At 35.4% G+C, this 26,142-nt stretch overlaps 1 protein-coding gene across 13 annotated transcripts in view; it reads right to left on the bottom strand.

Moving 5' to 3' along the window:
* Positions 1-26,142, bottom strand: part of LOC111147209 (histone deacetylase 9) — a 926,500-nt gene that overhangs the window by 730,151 nt on the left and 170,207 nt on the right. For 2 of the 13 annotated variants that reach the window (XM_022503108.1, XM_022503110.1), the window contains exon 1: positions 5,908-6,161. The exons of 10 other annotated variants lie outside the window; for them this stretch is intronic. In XM_022503108.1, the coding sequence (XP_022358816.1) occupies positions 5,908-5,923 (16 nt within the window). In that variant the 5' untranslated portion in view covers positions 5,924-6,161. Of the gene's footprint in view, positions 1-5,907; positions 6,162-26,142 lie in introns of those variants that run through there. One more of the 13 variants, XM_022503102.1, reaches the window with a different exon arrangement.

The following is a 26,142-nucleotide window of genomic DNA, read 5'->3' as shown; positions in this document are numbered from 1 at the left end:
ATACGTACATATGTAGTAAAACTTAAACACAAATTAAAGAACAATAAACAAAAATTCAGAATTGTGTTTACCCTTCTGGGGTGGGGAGTTACAGAGGAGACAGCACTGATAGTGGTTATATTAGTTACCTAAGTTGGTTATATGTACCTAGTATTTCATTATATTTATACACACACATAATTTTAGATTATTTTATAATAAAGTGAAAACAAAAACTTTTTACTCTTTTTAAAGAGTAAAAAAAGTAACTTTATCCTTTTTTTAAAAGTGCTTTTTTAAAAAATGAATCTAATAAATTTTAAAATTATTTTTTAATTCCAAAACTTCCCTAATATACACCAGCATAGGAACTTTATTTAAAAGGTTCCAGCTCTGATGTAAAAAGTCTAACATCCATTGGGTGGAGCACTGCCCTCTATTTCTAACCATGTAGATAAATTCTATATTGAAAATTAATTCTACAGAGACAATTCATACAAATGCACTTTATTTTTATTTCTCCACTTCTTTCTACCAAATCTCACAATGAAAGCAAAGTTCAAAAATTACTTGCTCACCAACTTACTGAAAACACAGATAATGAACAAAGAGATCCCCACTCTCTTACAGAAAATCTCTTGTCAAGAACTACTACTGCCAGTGCCTCATGGTGGGTGCTACATGGGGCTGCATCATCGTCCGTGCTGTTTCCCAACCTCAGCGCTATTGACATTTTGGGTCAAATAATTCCTTGTTGTGTGACGTTGTCCTGGGCATTGCTGGATACTTAACAGCATCCCTGGCCTCTTCCCACTAGAAGCCAATAGCACAGTAGCCCCCAGTTGTGATCTTCACAAGGTCTCCAGCCATTGCCAAATATTCCCAAAGAACACAACTGCCCCCTGGTTGAAAACCACTGCCCTTGGTGAATGGCACACTCTAGAGAGAGGTGCCCTTAGCAACAGCACCCAGCATCCTGGACAGTAGAAATACAAATAGGAAAAAAGTGCTAAGTTTAAGCAATTTACACATTAAGGGACATGAATTTAGACCAACATGAATAAGTTAATTATTATTTCCTTGAATACTATACAGCTACATGATCTTTATAAGGAAATAAGGAAATTTATAAATATAAGGAAATTTATAAATAAGGAAATTTATAAATATACTGCCACTGAAAACAACATGACTCCAGTCTTCACTGATATATTCAGTTAGTCAATAACAAAATTGATTGTCAATATGTCAAAATGCAATAACATTTTAAAGAAATTAAATTTTCTGTCTATTGTGTGCCAATAAGCTCCACATTACTAAATCCCATGACATTTTTTGGTAATTTATTAGCTCTTTAATTAGCATTAGGTACAAGTAACCATTCATTTCTTCTAAATAGCCTGTCTTTTCTGTATTCCATTTTCTCTGACAGCTAACCGTCCATTCTCTTCACTCACCAATTCTCCTCTACCTGCCTTCTAAATCATGTTGTTTCCCATGGTTGGGTACGGAGCCCTCCTCAGCTGTTCTCACTTCATACCATCTCCCCAGGTGGTCGTATCTATTTCCAGATCTTCAAATACCATCTATGTGCCATCAGTGGCCTCCCTGATGTACTCCCTTCAACGTTCCAAGAGCATTTCAATTGAGATGTCCAAGTCTGCTCACCTTCCACTTTGCGCCATCCTCATACGTGACCTTCCCTAGATCCAGCTGTTCATGCCCTAGGATCAGAATTAACATTTTCCTCACCCTTATTTTCACATCGAATTATTTATCAAATCCTATGTCTTATACTGGATTTCTCAGTTCTGTCCACTGTCCTCCTTCCCCACTGGCACTACTTACTTCAAGCTACTAAGAGTTTTCTAACCTGTTTCTATATGTCTTCTGCTTTGTGAGATCCTATTCTCTACTTTTTAACTATTTAAAAGTAGTATTCAGATCCTGCAACTTCCAGGGTCAGCTTTCAATCATTTCTGATTACAATTGTAACAATATGCAACTTCCCCTCCATGACCTAATAGGCTTTGCACCATCTTGATTTTGTTACTTACACCTCTAAGCAACTCTCCCGTTTTTAAACATTTCAACCACGATGGCCTTTACTCTCTTCTTCAGAGAAGTTAAACTCCTTACCACTTGGCACATGCGACTCAGAAAGTCACAAGAGAAAGTCTTGTGACTTAGAAAGTCTTCCCTGTGACTTAGATCTTTCTATGTCATTCAGACTCATTTTAAAATGAGCCACCTTTTGATAGAGACTTCCCCTGATCCCTCAAACTATACACTGAATGCCATATAAATTTTTAACATGTGTCATATTATACAATTCACAGAAAGCCCTTATGAGTTTGATATCATTTTACAGGTAAAGAAACCGAGGCTTAGGAAGGTTACTAAGATATTCCAAATCACAAAGTGAGAGAACTTGCGCCATGGCTCTCTGATCTCTTATTAACACATTCACTCCCTTTCCCAATGTTGTCAGTCCGATGAAGACAGGATATATTCTATGAACTACAACTTCATTCACTTCCTGCAGTTTTGCTCCCCCACTAGTCTGTAAGCTTCCTGAGGGTCGAAGCTGTGATTATTGATCTCTAAATCTCCAGGGCAGGTGATACTCAAAATTTGTGATGAAAGAGTCTAAAGAATAAAAGAAAGAGAGACAGACAGACAGACAGACACAGGACTCATCTCAAGGAAAAACAAATGCCTTTTTTATTCAAGACTTTTAATAAAACAACTAACCCTCAAAACAGCAGTGACATAAAAGCAGTGACAAATATTAAAGATGAGGACAGAAAAAGTCCATTCAGAAGCATGAGGGCACTGGTATCCCATCACTGGCGGGGGTGACCAAAGCCATCAGAAATTACATCAGTGCCTAAAGAAGGTGACCATGACAAGCCAAATGGCCGTTCTGCCTCCGTCTCTAACCATACACAGATATGGAAATTTCCAACTGTGAATCCTTTACAAGTTATCAGCTATGTGTTCTTATGAGAGAAAGACATTAGAGAAAAGAAAACACAGGTAATGGAACAGTTCCTCAAAAAAAAAATGGTTTGTTGTCACCAGTACTAACTAGCCTCTTTGCTTTCTCAAAAATTTAAGAATCCAAGGATGCTTTGTAACTATGATCTTTTCCAACTTTACTCCCTCCCTGGAGCAGTTACAGCTCCATTTATCCCCTACTTTCTCTGCAAAAAGATAGCAGGATTTCAAATCTCTTCCAATGTTTTTATAAGTAAAGCTTGGCTGATCCTATCAAGATGACAAAAGTTCTGTAGCCAATGAAGGAAAAATAAAGATGAAAGATTGCTGAATGCACCCCGATTGCCTGATAAGAGAAGTCAATTATTTTATATCTGATGTTCTCATTTTTAGCTGGAAATTCCAGACAGTGTCCCTTTCAGGAAGGAAAATTTTTTAAAACACCATTACTCCCCTGGAGGGGAAAAAAAAAAAAAAATTCTCCAAAGTTGTGAAATTAACCTCTTCCCTCATTCACACATTTGGTTCTATTTTTACAGTTGTACCAGTAATCTAAAAGAAAAAGCACTGAAAGTCAATCCCAGGTTTCGAAAATGTCTGACAGTGCATGACCCAGTTCTCTTCAGAACCTCCCAGAAGATTCAGCCAATTTTTATTTCGGCAGTGCATCAGTGTTTATCATTTGTTTTACAACATGGCTGCACGTTCTTAAAAATTGACGCAGATGAATTTCACCCATCGTTTACAAAAACTCAAGAGAGACAAATGACCTTAAAAATTAAATCCACCACTGAGGCATGGTTAATTTCCTAAAAGAGCATTTCTTTTTTTCCCCTCTCAGTTCAATATTTACTTCCTTATAGCAGTAACTCCACCCCCACCCCACCAGCCTCTTTATTTGTCAAGATTTCTGACATATTTCCAGCTTATAATTAGGCATTATGAACATTCACTGTGGGAAATCTATTGCCAGACAAAAGCTTTTCCCTTCATTTTGGTTTAGAGAAACACTGATGACTTTCACCTTGGGAAGTCTAAGAGCAACATCATGGATGCATTTTGACTGCATATGTATGAATAAACTGATTTCTTAGGGACAAATGCTCTAACAAGTGATTAAGTCAGACAGATCTGAAACAAAATCCTGGTTGTCTCTTATAGCTGGGTAATCAAAGGCAAGCTGCTTCATCTCTCTGTGCCTCCGTTTCGTCATCTATAAAGTGAACATAGTAACACTAAATTTCATGTAGGAATACTAGGGGTATTAAATGAGAAAACCACCCAGTGCCATGCCAGGTACACAGTAAATGCTCAGTCAGTAGCAGTCATTAGTACTTATATTAATGACAAAGAGTAAGAATTTCCACAGAGTAGGGGAAGGTCCTCACCTCCCCACTTGTGGCCATCTTCATAATTTCACCATCCTCATTACTAATGAGAAAAGTATCTAGGCAGCTTGCAGCACTGGAAGGCCTGAGTAGGTCTACAGAGTTCTGTCTCTGAGAGAAAGGACAAGAGTTCAAATGTGAGGTAGCCTCCCAGGCCTAGCAGCATTGCATACATCCAATGACAATACATCCCTTCTCAGGGATGAGAGAAGCCCATGACTCTCCCCTCAACTTGACTTCTCCTTGCTCTGTGAGCAGAGACAAATTTCCTTTCCCTCTTCCACTAAGAAAGAGGATGGAAAAGACAAGCTCTGATACTCTTTTCAGAGAGAATTAATTTGGTGAGTAAGGGCAAGGAGCCCAAGAGCAAGTAAGATGTCTCCATGGACACTTTTCCCAGCCTCACATTATCAAATAGTCAAAAGAAAACAATGTCAGAAAACAACCAAGTATGCTCAGACACATGTTTAGCTTTCTGTCTAAACAGAGCTCATCCCTTCTATCACTCTAATCATTTCAGCAAACAGTTGTGGAGCTAACAAAGTGAGCACTCTCTGTTCTCAGCACCTTCCAAGTCTTTACACGTACAGAGGGTCTCATTATCTCCGATCCTCAAAAAAATTAATACTTTCATTTATCTTCATTTTTTCAGGTGAGAAACCAAGGTAGAGAAAGATCAGGAAGCTTCCTCAAAAACACTGGATTGCATGGAACCAAAATTTGACCCCAAACAGTCTAGCCCCAGAGTCCACAATGTTTACTACTCTCTTCTAATCCCACTCCCATTGGCCAAACAACTGGAAAGTTGATCTTGCTTTTTTTGACTCAAAATTCAGCTTTCTGCAATGACATTTCTCTAAAACTTATACTACTGAATGGATAGGAACCTTGAGGAGATTCTTGGCCTCTTTCATTTAATGTTCAGAATTGGCATATTTAAAATATTGCAATGCTACAGGGCTAAAGTGGGGAGCACGCCACAGAGGTGTGCATGAAACGTGGACCCGGAGTCCCTAACTCTTGAAGCTGTGTGACACAGCATGGTCAATCTAGGCACTGTGCACTCTACTTCTGCTTGTATTTGAGATTTTCCATAATAGAAAGTTAAAAGCAATGCAAATTTAAACCATAGGTTAGATAACTGAAGACCTTAAGCTGTTTCAGAACCCAGAGGGACATCTGGGTTCAGTAACTCAATGACTCTACTGACAGTTACAAAGTCTGGATTGCAAGAACTAAGAGTGCAGGAACTTATCTTTCAAAAATTATACTAGTACAAGAATACTGCCCCCCGAGTTTGACTGTGACCTATGTGGGACAATGAAGATATTGTAGGAGTTGAATCTTCTGCCCACTCATGTTTGCTGTTCCTGGAGCTACTGCTGCTGATCGGAAAACCTTCTGCTTCCCCCTTCTCGTAGCAGGTTTATCTTTCCACAGCCTACACACTACTAAAGATGATTTGCATGATCAAACTTAAAAACTTCCACCCTTTATCGTTTTTACAGTTCTCCTAGAAGATTAAAAGGAAGAAACTTACCCGTTCTGCTGTACATTCCCTCTTTGCCAAAGTGTGCTGTGGTTTCGAAAACTAGCCCAGTCCTTCTGAACTTTTCTGTATCCGTTATAATATTAAAGAGCCACAAGGAAGGGAAGTGGTTAGTCAACTTGCTAATTTTATCAGTCCCTCCCACTGGTTAAATAGTACCTGATGCTACAGACCCCAAATCAGTTTTCCAGCTCACTTCTCTGCTACAGCACGACTTTATAAAAACAGTCTAACTTGAGGGGAAAGAGAGTGACAATATCTAGTTCGTAGGCATGAGACAGTTAATGAATGAACATTTTATTACTATTAATAAGAAGCCTAACAGACTACAGAAACCAGTGATTTTACAAAATGAGGAGGAGGAAGAGACAGAGTGTCTGTCAGCTCCAAACTCCAAGCATACTCTCAGCTGGGTGGGAAGGGAAGGGATTTTTTAATGCAATCAGAGGACGTGTGGGAAGTCACTGGTGTTTCATTTGTTGATAAATCTTCTGTCCTGGAATAAAGCCAGTTTACCAGATATAGAAACTTCTACAACCTGGGGCCCTGACTTAGCCATTAGCAATTAAAACAGGACCAAGCAGCAGACATGTGCCTCTGCACAAGGGAAAATTAAATAAATGTCTTCTGAAGAAATACTCTGACCTGTTTTCTAGGTTGTAAATACCTGTAGTAAATGAAAAGAAAATATAGCACCTAAAGACAGATTTTAATGAAATAAAATAATTCTGATGTGACGATCCAACTCCAAAAGATTGCAATATACAAAACACTGTCACCCCAGAGCTTTATATCACATAACTTTCTGAGCTATTTCAATGTGTGGCATTTGAATTAAATCTGGAGTACTCACTTGGAAGTGTATGTCCCACTGTAACAGGAAACAGATTTTCCCAAAATCAAAACATTATTGACGTTCACTAACCCTTGCCTTTGATTGGCTGAGTAACTGAAAATGAGTCCCTTCAGAGAACTTCTAGAAGTTTTATATAATCACATGTGGTGATGGTGATGCAAGCTGCAAGAAGAGTGAAATTTGGTAAACTAAGGGAAGCTAGCAATTCATTATGGTCATTTCTCCTTTCTTAGTATTCCCCCTACTCACCTAATCAAACAAGGAAAGGAAAAACTTTGGAGAGCTAGTGAATTTATTTTCCATCTCCGTAAGTTTGTTTTCTAATTAGAGCTAAGAAAATGTACTAGACTGAGGTGAAATACTAGTCATGCCTTGTTCTGAGATGCCAGCTACAATTTCCTTGAAGAGCAACAATTGCATAGTTTAAGCCCTCAAGGTCATAACTTTGTATCTGAGTTTAAGAGGAGGAGAAAATACCTAAAATCAACATTTCACACCCATGACTCTCTCACTTACATGTGTAGCTTCTGCATCTTCAAGGAAGGAAAAGGAAAAGACACGGAACTCTTGAGCAAAAGAGAATTAACTCTCTCTTTCTCAAAAAAGAGCCTCCCCAGGCTTCTACATTGAGGTGAAATTCTTCAGCCTCTTCCAGAAGCCTTTCTCCATTCAAACATACCAACTTGCCTCCCTCTGAAATCCTAGGGCATATTTCATCATCCTCTCAGTCTAATGATAGATTATTTCTATGTAGTATCTTTCTGGAAGACTGTAAGCCTCCTCAGGACTTAGATACATCCTTGATGCCTACCCAGAGCACTAAGCTCATCAAGCACAAAGCCCCTCCCATTTAAAACAAGTATTTTGCAATGCTCTTTTGCTAACCTAAAATGAAACTCAAAGATTCTAAATCCGAACTCTATTCAGCGTATTTTTCAAAATCAATAAAGAGCTCTGACACATGAATATTTACACGTCTCAGAAGTCTTCCAATGCATGAGAATAAAATCCAGTGTTAAGACAAGAAGCAATGAACCAGACTTATTAGCACATATTTAAGTAAAAGGAAAAATAAGATTAACTGAAGTCCAGATAACATGCTAAGGCAAATCGCAGACCACAGACATAAAGAAAACATGAAAAATGATGATTATTCCTTGTAGGAGCTGAGAACTATTCCTTATTCATAAAAGATTTCAAAGGAGCATGAACTTTCCTTTTTTCAATACTGAACAAGGGAACTACAAATGCATACTGATAGAGCTGTGTATGTTGGTGAAAATACCATGAGCCATGTTGTTGTCAGTGACATGATTTTCCAAATGGCTAACAATTCGTCATAGAGCCTCTAATAATAAAATGTGAAATTATATGATAGTTATAGTCCTAGAAAATCAGTGTACACCAAAATGGAATAAAACAGTTTTTATATGTGCAGCCAATTTTGTTTTTAGGCTCAAATAATTGTAAACAGGTGTTTCACCCACTATCCAAAGAAATAACTGAAATGCATAACACAAAAATTTTTCCACGTGTAGCAACGTCCCTCACATTACCAAACCCTCACATCCATGAAACTAGCCCACTAAATACTAGAAGAACCCTTCGAACACTGTGGCATCTGGAAAACATTCCGATAATTTTCTGACACTTGCCTTAGAGACCAGGACAACCTCATTAAAAACTACTACCCTAGAAAATCCACTACCCTTGGCAAACTCACCTGCTTCAGAAGTCAGGCAGGAATATCAAAAAGTGAAGGAAACATTAAATAAAGACCACAAATTTAGGTAATGTGGGCTACCATCAGCTTCTATCCACTGTGACCCAGAGATTATGAGTAGTACAGAGCCTTCCATCTTTCAAGAGAAAATAGACATCCAGATTTCCTTTTTTTTTTTTTTTTAGATTTTATTTATTTATTTATTTGACGCAGAGACAAAGAGAGAGCACAAGCAGGGGGAGCTGCAGGCAGGAGAGTGAGAAGCAGAGTCTCTGCTGAGCAGGGAGCCCGAGTAGGGTTCAATCCCAGGACCCTGAGACCACAAACTGACCCAGAAGTAGATGCTTAACTGACTAAGCCACTCAGGTGCCCCTAGACATCTAGATTTCTAGGTGAAATTTCATTTCAAAAGATTCATAACACTCTTAGGATCATACACAAATTTTTACAGGCTAACGTGATCTCTAACATTAACGACTTGGTCCATTAGAAAAATAACAACATTTATAAAATACATAATGTCAAAGATATGATATTTAGTGTAACAAACAGGTGACCAAGCACTTTGATCTCATTTTGTAAAAACAATTATACATGACTTATATAGGACTGACTCTGGAGTATCTGCCAACATGTTAACAGGAATTCTCTACTGAATAATTTTTCTAAAATGAACACATAAGGTTTTATAATAAGTAATAAGCAACCAAAAGTATACTTAGTTTTAAAACATTAGAGGACAGTAGCTATGAAAATTTCTTTGAACACAATCAGAAAGGACCACAGTTAAAATGTACAAACAAATAAAATTGCTCTCAAATACTAAATTCTGCTCCACGTCAAGCCCTGGTTAAAGACCAGATATAAAAATTAAGCTGCCTGCAAATCAGAAGAAGGATGTGCCCAAATAAAAGGATTTACTACCTTGTGCTCCAGATAATCAGACATTATTTTATCTCCTTTATTAGACAGCTGGAGGCCACACAGGCCAGGATCTAAGACTGAATGTGTGACAACGAAAATACTCAAATAACTGTTGATTAAAAAAGATCTAGGGCTTTAAAAAAGTAAAAAAAATAAAAAAATAAATTTCCCTATAAGCTAAATAATAATAATTTTAAAAGTTAACATTTAAAATGAAGGTGCTTTAATAATTTAATTATCTTTTTCCTATTTATAAAATTAATATTAGAAGCTAAGTCATGTTTGAATTCAATAAAATTATTTTATTAACTTTTTCTAAGGCTTAAGAAATACCCTCTTCTGGGGCGGCTAGGTGGCTCAGTCAGTTAAGAGTCTGACTCTTGGTTTCAGCTCAGGTCATGATCTCAGGGTCCTGAGACTGATCTGCAAATCAGGTTCCCCACTCAGCACAGAGTCTCCTTGTCTCTTTCCCTCTGCTCCTCCCCCTACTCTCTCTCTCTCTCTCTCTCTGGAATAAATAAATAAAATCTTAAAAAAAAAAAAAACTCTTCTTTATAAGCCAGTTTATCCTTCAATCTGTTGAAGACTTAGACCTTATTTTTACTCAAATAAAAGCTTATTTTCTTCCAAATTAGAAACATTTCAAATCTGGTCCTCTTAGGGACCAAACATGACATCCTTGAAGAATAAGCTAAGACCTTGTCATACACATAGTAAGACCATTTAAAATGCTCAGGTATACACACTCAAGATTCTGCAATCACTACTGATTTGGGGGGAATTTATAAAAATGTACCACCAGGCTGTATAGAAAAGAACTTTTAGAATCATAAAAATCTGTGTGGAAATGATGATCCGATTTTTGGAAATGTTACTTTTTCTTGTTAGAGAGTAGAGTTATGCCAGTGCTTACTTTGAAAGGAAATTCACCCTTTCTCCAGTCTTCAGCTATATGCTGACTAGAGCTTCAGTCCTTAAATATGTTTTCAAGTTTATTCATTTCCATTCTGCAGAATCAGAAGATTATACAGTTTGTGAACTAGAACTTTCCTTTCGGTTATGTATTTCAATTTTGATGACAAAAGCAGATGTTTGCAGGTTTGAAAGTTTTCTAGCTCAACACTGTTGGGGAATCCGGGTAAATGCAACAGTTACCACTTGCCCAGCATAAAAGGTGATATGAAAATCTCATAAGAATAGTATCATGCAGCATGTCTTTCTGAGGAAAGCATGCCAGATGTAGTCTCTTTAAAAACACTTTAAGCATTTCACTAAATTTGCTGCTAAGGTGATTATTTTTAGACAAGATCTTGCTTACTGACATATATTGAAATAAAATTTTTAAAACTGCCACTGAATACAATATATTTAATACTTGCTGGGAGGGGGTGTGTGTTTGTGTGCGTGTGTGTGTGTGTGTGTGTGTGTATTCCTCAGTAAATAGGACACATGGTATTCAGCTTCACGAGTAATCAAATAAATGCAGATTGTGAAAGATTAACATTTTTACTTTCAGTTGAGGCTAATATAAGATGATGATAAGCATATGAGGTGAAGAGTGTTCTCATATACTACTGATAGGAATGTAAATTGGTAAACCTTCCCTGGAGGAAAAAATTGTCACAGTATATCAAGAATCTTTTTAAAAGTTCATGCTTTTTGGGAGTGACTCTAAGAATCATTTCTAAGGGGAAAAAAAAAGATGTGAAATGATGATTTATGTAGATGAATTTCCATTACACTGTTATTTTAAAATGTTGTTGAACACCTGCAAATTGTCTATATATGCCCAATATAAGGAGAATAATAAAAGAAATTAGGGCATAATTACATGACAGATTATAATACAACTTCGACAAATTAAGATATTAAAAATATTTAATGATGCTAAAAAATTTATAATACAATGTTAAGTAAAAAAGATACAAAAACATCGGTGTATTACTATCCACATCTTGGAACACAAACATACTCCATTCACAGCCTTCCACCTTATAAATAAAATGTATCCACATATTCAAGAGAAAAAGACTAAAAGCCCAGTATGTGAAGAATAATTCTCTCTGGATGGTATAATTACAGATAAATTTTATATTCTTCTTTTTACCTTTCCTTTTTGGCCAACTTTTCTACTTTGAGCATCAGGAAAAAAATATTTCATAAGTCTGAAGACATCAAAAAATTGTGCAGTACTTTTCATGAATTTCAGAATCTTCTCCATTATCACAGCAGCCTTTACTTGGTCTTTTGGCTTCAAAAGTATTTTTTATTGTTACTTTGGCTTTGTGGATTTCTCATTTTATTCCTTGATAAAGTGAAGCTTGCCTGGCAACTCAGACAATTTAGGGTGAAATCAACTTTATGTCAATGTGTTATGTTATGTTAATGTCTCAGCTGGTCATCTTAGCTACTCCACAAGATTCAATTACTCTTAAAAACAGACTGCTAAAATCTACATCCAATTTATTGCAAAAGGGATAAGCAAATTTTTACCTGGGACAATAGTAACAGTGAGTGTTGAATTTAAATGAAGTGAATGAGAAAGGAATCCATATTCATCTAGTCTCCATAATACCAAACACTTGAAAATTTTAACTCATTTAATGATCTCAGTAATCTTGAGGGTTAAGTTTTCTTCCATCTATTTCACAGATGAGGAGACTAATTTTCCCAAAGACTAGTAAACTGACCAAAGTCTCATATTTGGTAAATGGAGGACCAGAACTAACTACAGATAATTTTGACTACAAAATCAATGTCTAGCACATAAAAAGATTTTTTTTTGACTCCAGATAGTTCACCTGTGTTGATCTTAAAATTACAGACAACTTAAAAAACCAAATTTTTGAAGATTATGAAATAAATTAGATTCCAAACGAGAACAAAAGCTTTGTTCTCTGCAGTTACTATAATGGAAGATAAAATAACCAAGAATTGGCAAAACAAAAAACAAACAAAAAAAAACACCCCACACAATTGAATATATAATTGAGGTGATGTTTTCTGAGCCAAAAATCAAAACAAATGACACAGAAATGACCCCAGAGTCTCATGCTTCATGTAGCCATCATTTGTCCAGTGTTTAATGGGGATAAAATGGGGATAAAAAAAAGTTTAAATTAGCAGATCTTGCATATCATTTGTAAATAATAAAGAAAATTCACATTTTTTTAATTTAAAGGGAAGATTTTAACTAATATACAAGTAATATATTGTCAAATCAAATAACAGAAGAAATATATGAGGACAGAAGTAAAAACTGCCTCATCATCCATACTACAAAAATAGCCATTGTTGATGTGGTAACCTCCCATACTTCTATTCACACACAAAACACCATAGTAGTACTTAAGAAAATGAAGGCTGGTTAAATTGGCCAAGTGGTATAGTTGATGACATGAGACAAGGTTTGAACAGACATGTGTCTAACTCCCACAGGAGTGTTTTTTCTACCTCTCATTTGCCTAGGGTAGGAGGATGGGCAGAATACTCCACAGACATAGAAACTGAAGTATGGCATCACTTTGTCTGTTTTTCATACTTTTCGAAAATCCAAAGTCTTAGATGGTTGACTCTGCCCTTTACTACTACTTCCCTCTGAGCAAATCACTGAATTTCCCCAGGCTGACCTGTAAATAATGGTGTTAACTTCCAAGAGGTCTTAAAGAGTCAATGACTCAGTCACTAAACGGAATTAAATTTTAGTACTTAAAAATCTCTGTTTTAGAACAACACAACACTCAGCATAAAAATGCAATGCTAACCTTTAGAATTTTAAATGAACTAATTAAGATACCATTTGAGCCATGTGTACTGTACAATGCAACCCATTCTGCAGAGAGGAACAGATAATCAGTTCAACAAATAATAGCCGGCTGTTACACTTTCTGCTGCATAAACTTCGTATTCCACCAAGTTTAAAAATAAATCTTTTACTCACCTTTGATTTACTCTCTCTCTCCTTACGTTATTACTATGCCCTACTATGGAATGCCTCCCTCAGCTAGGTTAAAGTGTACTTTGAGTATTAGAACACCGAGGATCAGAAAAGGGTCAAAGAGTTCCACATGTTCTTTATTTGTTTCTAAATACAATGCCTAAAAACCACCCAGAATTCCCAACATTTCTTTCAGGACCTTATTCCAAGGTTGAGAAACTTAGATCTTTAAAACAGTCCTGGGTTCTAGCTGTTTACACAGAGACTGTGTTGTACTAAGTGAAGATTATACACTGCACCAGGCAGCAAAAAGGAAGTAGTGCCCAGACCCATTTCTTACCGGCCCATTGTGAAATGCAATTACAATATCATTTATTTCCTGGGATACAAAGGGACAAGTCCCTCACCAAGTCATACACAAGCCAAATGACCTGCATTCCTTTAAAGTAATTTCCACCAAGTGATAATCACTTTCCCCCAGTGCAAATATGTGACTTCCCTTTCTGGAAATGGTCCGGGGACCTTGCAAAGTCTTGTTTAACAATAATAATTGTGTTGTTTCACTCCCGTCTATTCCCCTAAGAATTAAACTGTTTTTATTTCTCAAGACTAGGGAGTCTCAGGGACCATTTTGGGATTTTCCTAAGAAATATCCATAATATGCTGCCACTAACTCGATGTCTTAGAAATGTTATTAAATGCTCTGGCCTTTATTTTCTCATTTATAAAATGGGGCTAATAATGCCTATTTCACAGAATTGTGAATATTAAGCAAGGTCAATTACAGAAAGGGCCAGCACATTGTAAACGGTTAAAAATTGATTAACCAGGGGCACCTGGGTGGCTCAGTGGGTTAAGGCCTCTGCCTTCAACTCGGGTCATGATCCCAGGGTCCTGGGGTCGGGCCCACATCGGGCTCTCTGGGCAGCGGGGAGCCTGCTTCCCCCCTCTCACTCTGCCTGCCTCTCTGCCTACTTGTGATCTCTGTCAAGTAAATAAATGAAATCTTTAAAAAAAAAATTGATTAACCATAATACTACAAGTAAGCATAAATAATATTTATATAGTTTTCTCCTCTCTACTCTGAGAAGGATATTATAATGACTCTGTGTGTGTGTGTGTGTGTGTGTGTGTGTGTGTGTGTGTGTGTTCTTTCAATATTTTTTAAGGTGGCTGTAGGCTCATTTGGGCACATTTTCTACAAGCTTTACCATACGGTTTTTAAAATCCTTTTAAGATCCATAATCCTATTGAATCAGGAGTAAAATGTATACTTAGTTTCAGGCAAACAATAGTTCAACAGAAGCCCTTTCAATTTTTAATTACTCCCTCTTTCTTCTTCAAGTTCACTGCTATTCTCTGATTTTTTTAGTCTTGAAAGCCAGTCAGGGTACATTATTTATGTTATATTCAGTAGGGAGGAAAAGAAGAAAAGGAATTTTATTCAGGACACTAACTCTAACCTTGAAATGTTATTTTCTGAACATTTGTTCTGCTCACTGAGCAATTTTTGTCTTCAAGTCAGATGTCTAAATACAGTGCTTGAGCTCTGCTTAAAGGCTAAAAATATAGACTTCGGCACAAGGTGATGGTTACAAAAGAAGGTGTTTAGAATATGGTTCAATAGAAGCTAAGGTAATTGAGCATTAGCTATATAGTTCAGCCTGAAGAATTTCTGATCTACATTGAAGCTTTGGAGTCAAATCTCAGGCCATTATCCTTTGAAATACATTTTCCTTGAAAAGAGAGTCAATTAAATAAGTGGTTTCCTGAAATCCTCCACCAGGTCCTCAGTTTTCATCATTTAAAGACTGAAAGTCATGGAAGCCTTTGTCAGCCTTTCTCTCTCTAAACAGAGTACCTATAAAAACATGTTCCACCAAGCATACTGAGTCTGAACAGGAAAACTAGCTACAGAGCTCATGCAGTATTTCCCTCCTCTAGAGAACAATCTGTGGATAGAAGCCAATGAATAATTATGATGCTCACTACTACCTTGTACAACATGGCAAATCGTACAGAAAGCTTATTATCCTCCAGGATACAGAGATGACTGTGACTCTGTTTCAAACTCACAGACAGAGCTCTGCTCTTCAATCTCACACTTGGTCTTCCTCAGGCACACTAAAAATAAAGCATCGAGGTTGGGATGGGAACAGTAAAATAAAAGAAAGAATTATCCTAGAATGGATAAACCTGACTCTGCTTTCCAATGCAGTGAAGACCTTTTAATGTTTAAGATTTTATTCCTTTTGAGAAATTGGAAAAAAAATTGGATGAAGAAAGGGAGATCAGGTTACATATTAAAATTTTTGATGTTCTCATGAGGCAAGTATTGCCTGAATGAGTGAATGAATGGAATGAGTCATAACAATACTAGAAAATCTCAATACATTATCATGAAATCCTCTCTTTAAGTATTTATTTTAAGTATATCTCATGAGGCTATCCCAACCTTTTTAATACTTTCTCTCCAGTGCCTAGAAATGCAACAGTGGTACTTCCTTAGCAAGTATTTGCTGAATGGATGAATATTTTCTTTTTCCTTCCTTTTTAACTTTTTGATTGTTTTTAAGGTTAATGCACAATTACTTTCTAAAGCCTCTGAGAATTCCCCTTTCGACACCTTTAGACAGAAGAGATAAGTGAAATGGAATCATAATTCCTTAATAAAATTTTCATGTAAAAAATAGTAGTTGGCCAATGTACACATAGAATGTGAATTAAGCCTTTGAGAAAACTAGCTTCTAGGCAACATTTGTCGTTATTAAAAGGGTAAAATGCAAACACACATTCATACTGGGAAGACATTTGACCAATTTTTTGCATCATCTTCATCATGAAGTCACTGGGTAGAGAAGATCAGAATATAAAAATTTCCCTAATCATTTCATTTATTCTTATCTCATAACAATCAGAAGTGCCTAACCACTACTTTTTAGTAAGAATAAGGGTTAAATTGGTAATACGAAAGCCAGGTAGGCACATAGTGAGACAAAATAGCTAACACAGGGACAAGAAAAATTATAATCTAAAGGAAGTCTCTATCTGGACTATGTTGTGTCAAATGTGTTTAATAAAATGTAGTATATTACATTTGAATATTTTTTGTAAATAAGCTTCTACTCTATTAGAATGATTCTGGCAGAGTTTAAGTTGTGCTTTATTTTACAGTGAATTAAATTCTATACGTATCTGAGATAGCAGTCCAATATCTTTCAAATTTATCTCTAAAATGACATAAAGTTTACTTCAAAACTTGGAAACTTCTACATCCATGTTTCTGAGTTTCCAGATTGGACTTTCAGAATGGAATACTCACTACTATAGCAGAGGTAGCTCTTGTTGCGGGATTAAAATGCTTCAACAGAAAAAAAAAAATCACTTTTCACTCTTGCGCTACACCAAACACTTCTTCATACCTTCCAAAGTGACCTTTTAAAATCTAATGTAAAATGCATAAAAGATTATGTCTCTCTCCATATGCACATATTCACAATGTCCTAGGGCATTATTTCACCAGGAAAATTCCTGATATTTTAAAGTCGATTTTAAAACAAACAAAAATACTTAAGAAATAACTGCATCTTATAGAATTTTAAGTACTTCTCTTTTACCATGTTACATAAAAGGCATATCTAAATTTAGACATATGTAGATAAACATGCCAATCCCTGAAAAACCCTAGACCACAGAAGTTCTAGGGAAAAGTCTGTATTATATTAAACATGAGACTCCATTTCCTTGTTTTGAATTATTGGTGCTGCTGTGGCAACAGCACAATAGAGAACTTTGTTGCACTCTCAGCAGAGCTATTTATATTATTTAACCTCTTCCCTGGGAGTTCTTCCTCTACTGAGTTCTTCCATTATTTTAATAAAGCAGTCCATTCAAAGATTTTTTTTAAAAATTTTTAAAGTCATTACTAAATGTGAACAAACAACACATGCCTTTAAGCTGTTTAGGGCAAACATTCTAGACACGAAGCTAATCTTTTGACATGTTTTAAGTACCAAAATACCCATTTAACGGATCATGGAAATAAAAGGATAATTTTTTGTAACTGAAAGGAATGGCATATGATTTCTAAATGCTCTAAAATTTTACCAAAATATCCAGAAATGGGAAACTGTTAAGTCATAATTAAAACACTTCAAAGGAGGAGCTTTCTACAAAATCGAAGTTCAAGGTGGTATTCCTTCCTGATTGGAGGATGTTGCAAGTGTAGGGTTAAGCAAGTGCAGTGACACGGACTGGGAAAAAAAATAATCTTAAACTTTAGTTCCATAAACGCACACATCATAAACATTTTTTTAATATGTATCCTCAAGAACCAGTAATATTAACCAAACAAAGAGAAGAATTCATCAATGAAATTTAAATCAGTGACCTGTTAAACCATGAACATTTTCTTTAGTTAGGAAATCGGCCAATCATTTAGTCGGATCAAGGGTAGGACCTTTCATGAAATCTTTTGAACACAGTAACTGAAATGTAAGTCCCATCTTTGGAAATCAAGACATCTGAAAGAATTTGTTAGGTACTGAGAAAATGAGGTAGGAAATATAACTACCTGTGACTCCTCTCCAATGACTAAGAAATGTCTGGAGTAGGGGGTAGTGCAAGGCAATATAGTAGAGTAAAGCAAAGTGGAAGCAAAGGACTATAAATATACATAAATGAAAATTCCACCTTTCTAGATTTATTGGTCATTTCCTGCACAGACCTGGTCTCCATGTACAAGGAAGTTCCCATTTTTCATCAACTAGCCAAGACCTTTCCCTCTTCTATCCACTTAGGCTTGCTGTTCCAGTTGTCTGCCCTTCCCTTCTTTTTTTCCTGGCAAATGTACTTGTTTAAATATTTTTTTTAGGATTTTATTTATTTATTTGACAGACAGAGATCACAAGTAGGCAGAGAGGCAGGCAGAGAGAGAGGGGGAAGCAGGCTCCCCGCTGAGCAGAGAGCCCGATGCGGGGCTCGATCCCAGGACCCTGAGATCATGACCTGAGCCTAAGACAGAGGCTTAACCCACTGAGCCATCCAGGCGCCCCAACAAATGCACTTGTTTAGACTTAGATCAATTATCTTGTCTGTCAGCTTGCTCAGTGTCACCCCACTCATCCCTGCTACTTCAGTGTCACAGGCCATCATCCCTACTTCTGCCTGAGTGCTCCCATTTTATCATTATGAAGGTGTTTTTTATCTAGTTCTCTCACTCAAGTCAGGCCTCCTCAAGGGCAGAGTCCACAGAAAACTCATTCATTCATCCTTGTATCTTTTTTTTTTTTTTAGAACTGCGCTATGATTACTGAACGACTATAATAATAGTATCAAAACAGATTTAAAATTAGTAATAAAAAACCATAACATGTTTTTAAAAATTACAACCTTCCAAATTGTTTTAAAATGTGAATTTGCTCATATAATAGAATGCAAGAAGACATTTAGGGTCTAGAAGAAAAATAATAAGGATACAAAAAGAAAAATTGAGGAGAAAAAGACAAAGAAACCACTTCTGTCACTGTCTGCTATGACTATGACCAAACTTAGTAAATATTCTCCTATAAAAATGTTTGAAGTGAATATTATAAAGGCTAAAATGAATAAGCATTATTTCTAGTTTTATATTTGGCTCATAAAAAAAGTAAATTGGGTAAGCTGTCATTCCAACTATTCATTATTTCTTTATAAAATGTAACACCACCCACTTTCTATGGAAAAAAAAAATCACATATTCTCTCTTATTAAAACCTATGCCCTCTAGAGGTGCTCTGTCAATCTGAGAAATGGCATGTCAGGAGACATAATATGCTTCAGAGACAGATGTCCCTATTCAAAATGCATGTACAATGATCAATCACAACTCAGAACAGTCCTGAAAACTCAAGTGCCACACTTAAAAAACAATTACAGAAAGACATGTTAAAATAACATCAAAAAGCTTGATACACGCTGAATGCATTACCCAAGAAATTCAAAAGAGTATTTGTAGAACATAAGAGGATTTTGTTTTGCTAAGTTTCCACATAAGAATTTAAAAAGTACAGTTAGATGAAATACTGTGCCAAAGTCCACACCTGCTCTTGGGTGAACTCCCCTTGCCTTATGCTACAAGTTAGCCTTTCAATATCCACACCTGGCCTATCATTAATTCCATTTCAAGTTTCATAAAGAATTTAGTTCTTGTCACTTATAAGCAGGCCTTTGATTTTATTTCATATGTGTGTAATCTTAACACAGAGTAAACATATTTTTGAGATTATAGGATTATACATGCCTATCTCATTCATTATCAAAAAGACACGTAATATTCCATTGCATGAAAATACCCCAAATTATTTATCCATTTTCCTATTGATGGATATTTGGTTTTGATTCTGGTTTTTCAGTATTATGAACAATGCTGAAATAAACATTTCTGTACATGTCTTATGTACCCAGGAGTATCTCTGTGATATACCTCCCAGTGGAATTGCTAGATGGGCCCTAATAAGGCACACAACTTGACTACATACTTACGAATATACTGCTCTCAGAAGTGGTACTAATTTACACTTCTCCCTGGTATGGTAGAATTTCCTACCGCTCTACATTCTCACCAATACTTGGTATTGTTGAACTTTGTTATTTTGTCAGAACAATGGTTGTACGCAATTGCATAACACTGTAGCTTCAGTTTGCATTTCCCTGATCATGATTTTAGGTTGTTTAGTGGCCATTTAGATTTTGTTTTATCAAAATTGACTATTCTTGTTTGTCCTGTTTTCCCTGGGTTACTTATTTTTCTTTTTGATATCCTGAATGCTAATCCTTTGTCATATTTATGTCACACATATCTTTCCCCAGTCTTTGACTTGTTTCTTTTTCTTTCACTGAACAAATTTAATATTCATAATTATTGTTCATAATTATCAATCCTTTCCTTTGAGATAGTGTTTTGTATTTTGCTTAGAAAATTCTTCCATTCTCTGTATCATATTTTCCAAATTTGTATTTAAATGTAAATCCATAATTCATCTGAAATTGTTTTTGTGCTTTTATGAGGTAGGGATACAAATTCAATTTTTTGTCCCAGTACCATTTATTGAATAACTCATCTCTTTGATGATCAACAATGCCACCTCTGTCATATATCTGGTTTCCACATATAAATTGGTGCTTTCTTGGCAATGTGGTCTAATCCATTTGGCTATGCATCATGTATAATATTAAGGTTTTGTAAGAAGTCTACATATGTTTTAATGCCATTCTTCCCATTTTTTTCTCTTTTTATTCATGACTCTCTTTTCTTTCCTTGGCCCTTTATTTTTTCACATAAATTTGAGAATTAGCTTGTTGAATTCCATAAAAAAATCTGTTGGGTACTTGATTAGAATTCCATAACTCAATTTGAGGAGAATTAAAAATTTAGTAACACTGAATATTTCAATTCATGAGGATAGTATCTTTCTCTATTTACTTAAATCTTCTCAAATGCCTTCCATTAAAGATCATCTTTGTACAAGAAGGTATTTTTTATCTTTTATTCAATTTATTCTTAGGCTCTTTTTTAGCATGTGCCAAATGTTACAGACATCCTCAATTGTATTTTCTAACTATGGAAATACATTGTCTTGATCTTTGTATCCAGCGCTCATTGTACATTCAATGCTCCTTGTATGCATTTTGATTATGAATCAATGAATGACAAAATGTTGTGATATTTACATGAGAAATAAAATTCTGTAACGATGATAAACCATAAACATACTATTAGGCATTATTTTGTTTTAATTTCAGTTAAGGTAAAATTATCATGGGGGAAAATTCAGACAAGAATTAACTAAAATTTTAGAGACAAATTTCAGAAGAAATTAAGGGCGGGCAGAAAGTGTTGCAGAAGGCAACATTCCATACATCAAGAAGAGAAAGCTAAAATCAAGGGTGAAACATTCTTAAACATTTTTTTAAATATGATTCATAATAAGAGGTATAAAATTACTTATTGTAGAAAAAATTATCCTTACATCTTACTGACTCTGTGATGGAGTTTTACTATAACACACCCCCCCCCCCCCCCCCACACACACACACACACACACACACACACACACAGACACAATACTTAATTTTAAATATACTGTGTACATATTTAGTATTTTAAAATACATATATATTGAAACATGTTCCTATGAAGAAACAATTAATATGTTTACAAGATTAACATATAATCAAGAGACTGAAAGGAGTGTTAATTTCCAGATGTGAAAAGCACCCACCCAACACCGCTAAGGTTTTTAAGTAATGCTTCTCTTAACTGGAAATGTTTGATCCAAATGTGATAACTATACTTTTAGTATGGCTAGCACTCATCTTAGAAGAAAATAAATAAATGTTGGCAATACTGCTATTCTTTAACAATTTACTGCATTACTAAAATTCACGTTTTCAAAGTTCTATGTAATCCGAATCAGAACTTTTGGTGGTAAAAGAAAAACAGCATTCGATGCCCAGTCATTGTTCAGCAAATGCACTATTCTACATTACCTGAGAATTGTTTCTCATGCATTTTACTCTGTCCCCCCTCAAAGTCTGGAATTTAGATTTCTTACTTCATTCAGTCACTCAATGATTTATCAAATATTTATCAAATTCAGTCTATATACTGGGCACTTTAATACATTCTAAAAATACATTAGTAAATAGAATGTGCCTGGCTCCCAGTCTCACAGAGGCTTATGGGCTCCTGGAGAAGACAGATGTTAAATAAGAACTCACCATTCTGTATTAAAGTGTTATGACAAGGGAAGTGCAGGGTGCTAAGAGTACAACTGGGGACCTGAGAGAGAAGGCATCATGGAATGCCCATCTTGAGGAAGTGCTGTAAAAACTAAGGCTTCAAGAAAACTTAGGAATTAGAAAGTAAAACAAAGTGTTCAGCCTGGGGGAAAGTCATGGGGTGCACAAAATTTCAGATCACAGCATTTCTAGGATCCAGGAAAATAAGGGGGAAACTAATATCAAATATTTGTTGACTTCTCACCCAAAACACATGGCAGCCTGAAATATAAGGGCTTTCTGGTCCAATATGATGACAAGGAGGCAGAAATGGGAACTAATGTTCTAAGCTGTGGATCTTCTCATTCCAAGACAACATGTATGTACCTAAAATGTACTTACACAAGAAAGCTGGGATTAATTCACAAATAGCTCCTACACAATCTCACTTTAATATACACATCTACATCAAGTGAGTATACAGGTATACAGTCACACATGTGAGATTCGAATAACTCAGATTTCATTATTCTTTTAAAGTCATATACTATACACTTGCAGCAACTATATTTCCTCCCCTAATTATAATTTCTACAAGGAAGTTTTACCATATCATGGCAAGCAATAATGGTGAGAGATGATCAATAGTACATAGGGATTTTTGTAATTCAGACAAACTTCATAGAAATTATTTCTTGAACATTCTGTATAATTATTTTTTTTAAAGATTTTATTTATTTATTTGACAGAGAGAAATCACAAGTAGGCAGAGAGGCAGGCAGAGAGAGAGGAGGAAGCAGGCTCCCCGCTGAGCAGAAAGCCCGATGTGGGGCTCGAACCCAGGACCTGGGATCATGACCTGAGCCGAAGGCAGCGGCTCAACCCACTGAGCCACCCAGGCGCCTGTATAATTATTAAACACACTAAGTATTCTTTACAGATTATGTTTAGTATACCAAATCAATGTTGATGCTACATTTGTTCTTGTCAAATCAAATAACACAATTACAAGAAAATTTGGGTAACTTAATTTCAAAAAAAGTAAGTAAAGCTTGTAATTTACTTTTGTCTTTTCATTAAAAATTGAACAAAACGCCAATTTGAAGATACAAAATGCACTCAAACTTAGCTGTTTTCTATTTTATTTGGCTTTTCTAAAGACCATAGAAAAAGAAGGCATTGTTCAATAATGATTCAGAGGTGCACATAAAATCTAATCATAATGCCAGAAGCAACCATGACTAATAAGATAGCATTTCCCTTCTTATTCTTCTTTTCACCTAAAAATAATGCATTTACATGTATGTGTACATATATATGTATTCAAAAAATCATTCTTTAAGTTTATAAACTACTTTTTATAAAAACAATGTCACTTAAAAGATTTGGTACATGACCCATGTTATGAATGTATAATATTCCACAGAAAAATTAAAAATGAACCATAATGACTTGGCTATTTTCTACATTAGTAGGACATTCAGATATTTTTCTGACTTTATTTGCTTTTTATAAATAATGCAGCATTGAATCTTTTTTATTTCATGCTTGTTCTACTAATAACATGGGAACTCAATGGCAGAAGAAGTGATAGAAAAATAAACCACATTTCTTCCCTAAATCATCTATTTAAAAAAATGTGTACAAACATTTATTCAAGTCCAACTCTATGCCAGGCCCTTTCATAAGTATAGAGGACACAGAGATGAGTAAGAACAAACACACTTGCCAGGAGGTCATTGTCTATCATAGTCACTTTCAACTGGGACAATTTTGCCTTGCAGAGGACATCTGGCAACAATTGGAGACATTTTTGGTTGTTATAGTGTGGCAGTAGAGCGCTACTGGCATGTATAGATAGAGGCCAAAGACACTGCTAACCATCCTCCAGTGCACACACTAGCCCCCACAACAAAGAATTATCGAGTCCAAAAGTTCAATACAGCAAGTGTTGAGGTTCCAAAACCCTGTTCTAGTCCTTTTTTAAAGTCTGTCTAACTCTGTCTCAATGAAGAGTTCATCTCTCCTCAATGACAACATCTAATGAGTTATATCAATGAACAGGTACAAGAACAATTACCATGAAACTACATATTTAGGTCAACAGAATGGCCGAACCACAAAAAGCCATTCCCATTTTGACAAGGAGGCACAATGGTTCATATTTCAAATACAATGACTCCATATATTGATCAATGAACCCTGAAGCCTGGCAAGTTGAAGATTTTACATCTGAGGCATAGATTTCTGACTCTGTTCAATGTGGCTTCTTCTACTCTCCTTCAGACCTTTAGAGTTTAGGATTATCTCAGGCAAGAAAATGAAAACAAGGTATTTTTAACTACCTGCTCAATTGCTTGGAAAATTACCTCTTAAAACATTTAAACACCCACTTCTCATTTTTTCCAAAGTCCTAGAGTAGCCAAATGATATTAATCACTGGACTTCCTTGATGAGAGATGTAATTTTTCAAAGTTTAGAGAGTTTGTTTTATTTTTCAAGTTGTTTATTTTGGAATGTGTGTGTGTGTGTGTGTGTGTGTGTGTGTGTGTGTGTAGTATGTGGATACATAATTACTGTTAAATACTATATATATGTTACATATAATATATACATTATATACAATATATACTTATTGTTATATAATACATATTATACATTATAGAATATGTATGCATATTATAAATAATATATACTATATTACATATTATACTATACTATATATTGTAATATACTATGTTATATATTAAAATATATACTGTATTATATATAATATGTATAGATATATACATACATCTGCAAGTCAATCATAAAGTTGCTATGAACCCTGCAGCATTATCTTCTCTGAAATTCTAGAAGATTCAATTTTGATAGACCCACATGAGCCTTCAAAGAGCAGCAAACTCATCACAGCAATTGAAATCCAAGTAATTATAAGTTCTTCAACTACAAATGCAATATTTATTAGACAAAAGAATCCTGATTTTGGGTAATGCTGTATATAATGAGATTGTACATTTCCTTTAATCTTCCATTTGTTCAAATAACCATAGCACAGCTGGTGGCAATAAAAGCTACTCAATTGTTTTCTTACTGTCTAAACTTGGAATAAATGATCCAGCTCCAGAAAAGAAGTTGTTCTTTTGTCTGATAAGTTCCTTTCAAGTGGTTATCAATTTAAGCAGAGAAGTCAAAGCAAGCCCATCAGTAAATACCTCATCAGATAAAACATCAAATACCAACCACCCCCATTACTGAAAACACTGGTTTGGAAAATAAACAAGGGCAAAATGGCTCACTGCTTTTAATCAGTGTAATGAATACCATTAACTCAAACTGCAAACTCCCTATTCACCAGAAGTGAATTATTTAGTTCCAATATCTTTCCAATGGTTTCTTTTTCTCTTTAAACTTTAATTAAAATCAACCACATTTGAAAACTGAGGAGCCTGAGCCTAAGAAAAGATTTTCAGCAACAAAAGTTTTTTTAAACTTTGGTTCTGGGAACCTCTCTGGCCGTTGAAAATTCTTCAACTCAGCTGGAAATGCGATTTGTACAACTTAAACATTCATAAAGGAAGATATAAAATTCAAGCTATTCAACCAACTTTTGTGAAGAAAATTCTATGTGCCGAATACCATGAGTACATAACAAATAAGGCAGGCATCAAAGAAAGTATCAGCTCAAGAATTTTGTTTATCAATTGCATGTTTGTCAATGAAACATGGAACTGATAACTTTTTGAAAATAACGATAAAATAAGGGTAGCTGGGTGGCTCAGTCAGCTAAGTGTCTGCCTTTGCCTCGGGTTGTGGAATCAAGCCCTGAATTGGGCTCTCTGTACATCGGGGAGTCTGCTTCTCCCTCACAATCTCCCTCTGTGCTCTCTCTTTAAATAAAAAAATCTTTTTTTAAAGGAAAATAACTATAAAATATGCAACATAATTAATATTTTTAGAAGAATCATACAAAAGCTTATATACCATTCTCTTTGCTTTCTGAATATTCTAATAGGTTTAGTGTTT

The sequence above is a fragment of the Enhydra lutris genome, unplaced genomic scaffold, assembly GCF_002288905.1.
Source record: "Enhydra lutris kenyoni isolate GAN:26980312 unplaced genomic scaffold, ASM228890v2 scaffoldscaffold16, whole genome shotgun sequence".
Lineage (NCBI taxonomy): Eukaryota > Metazoa > Chordata > Mammalia > Carnivora > Mustelidae > Enhydra > Enhydra lutris.
Note: the sequence above shows the minus strand (reverse complement) of the source record. Positions and strands in the feature narration are given on the sequence as shown.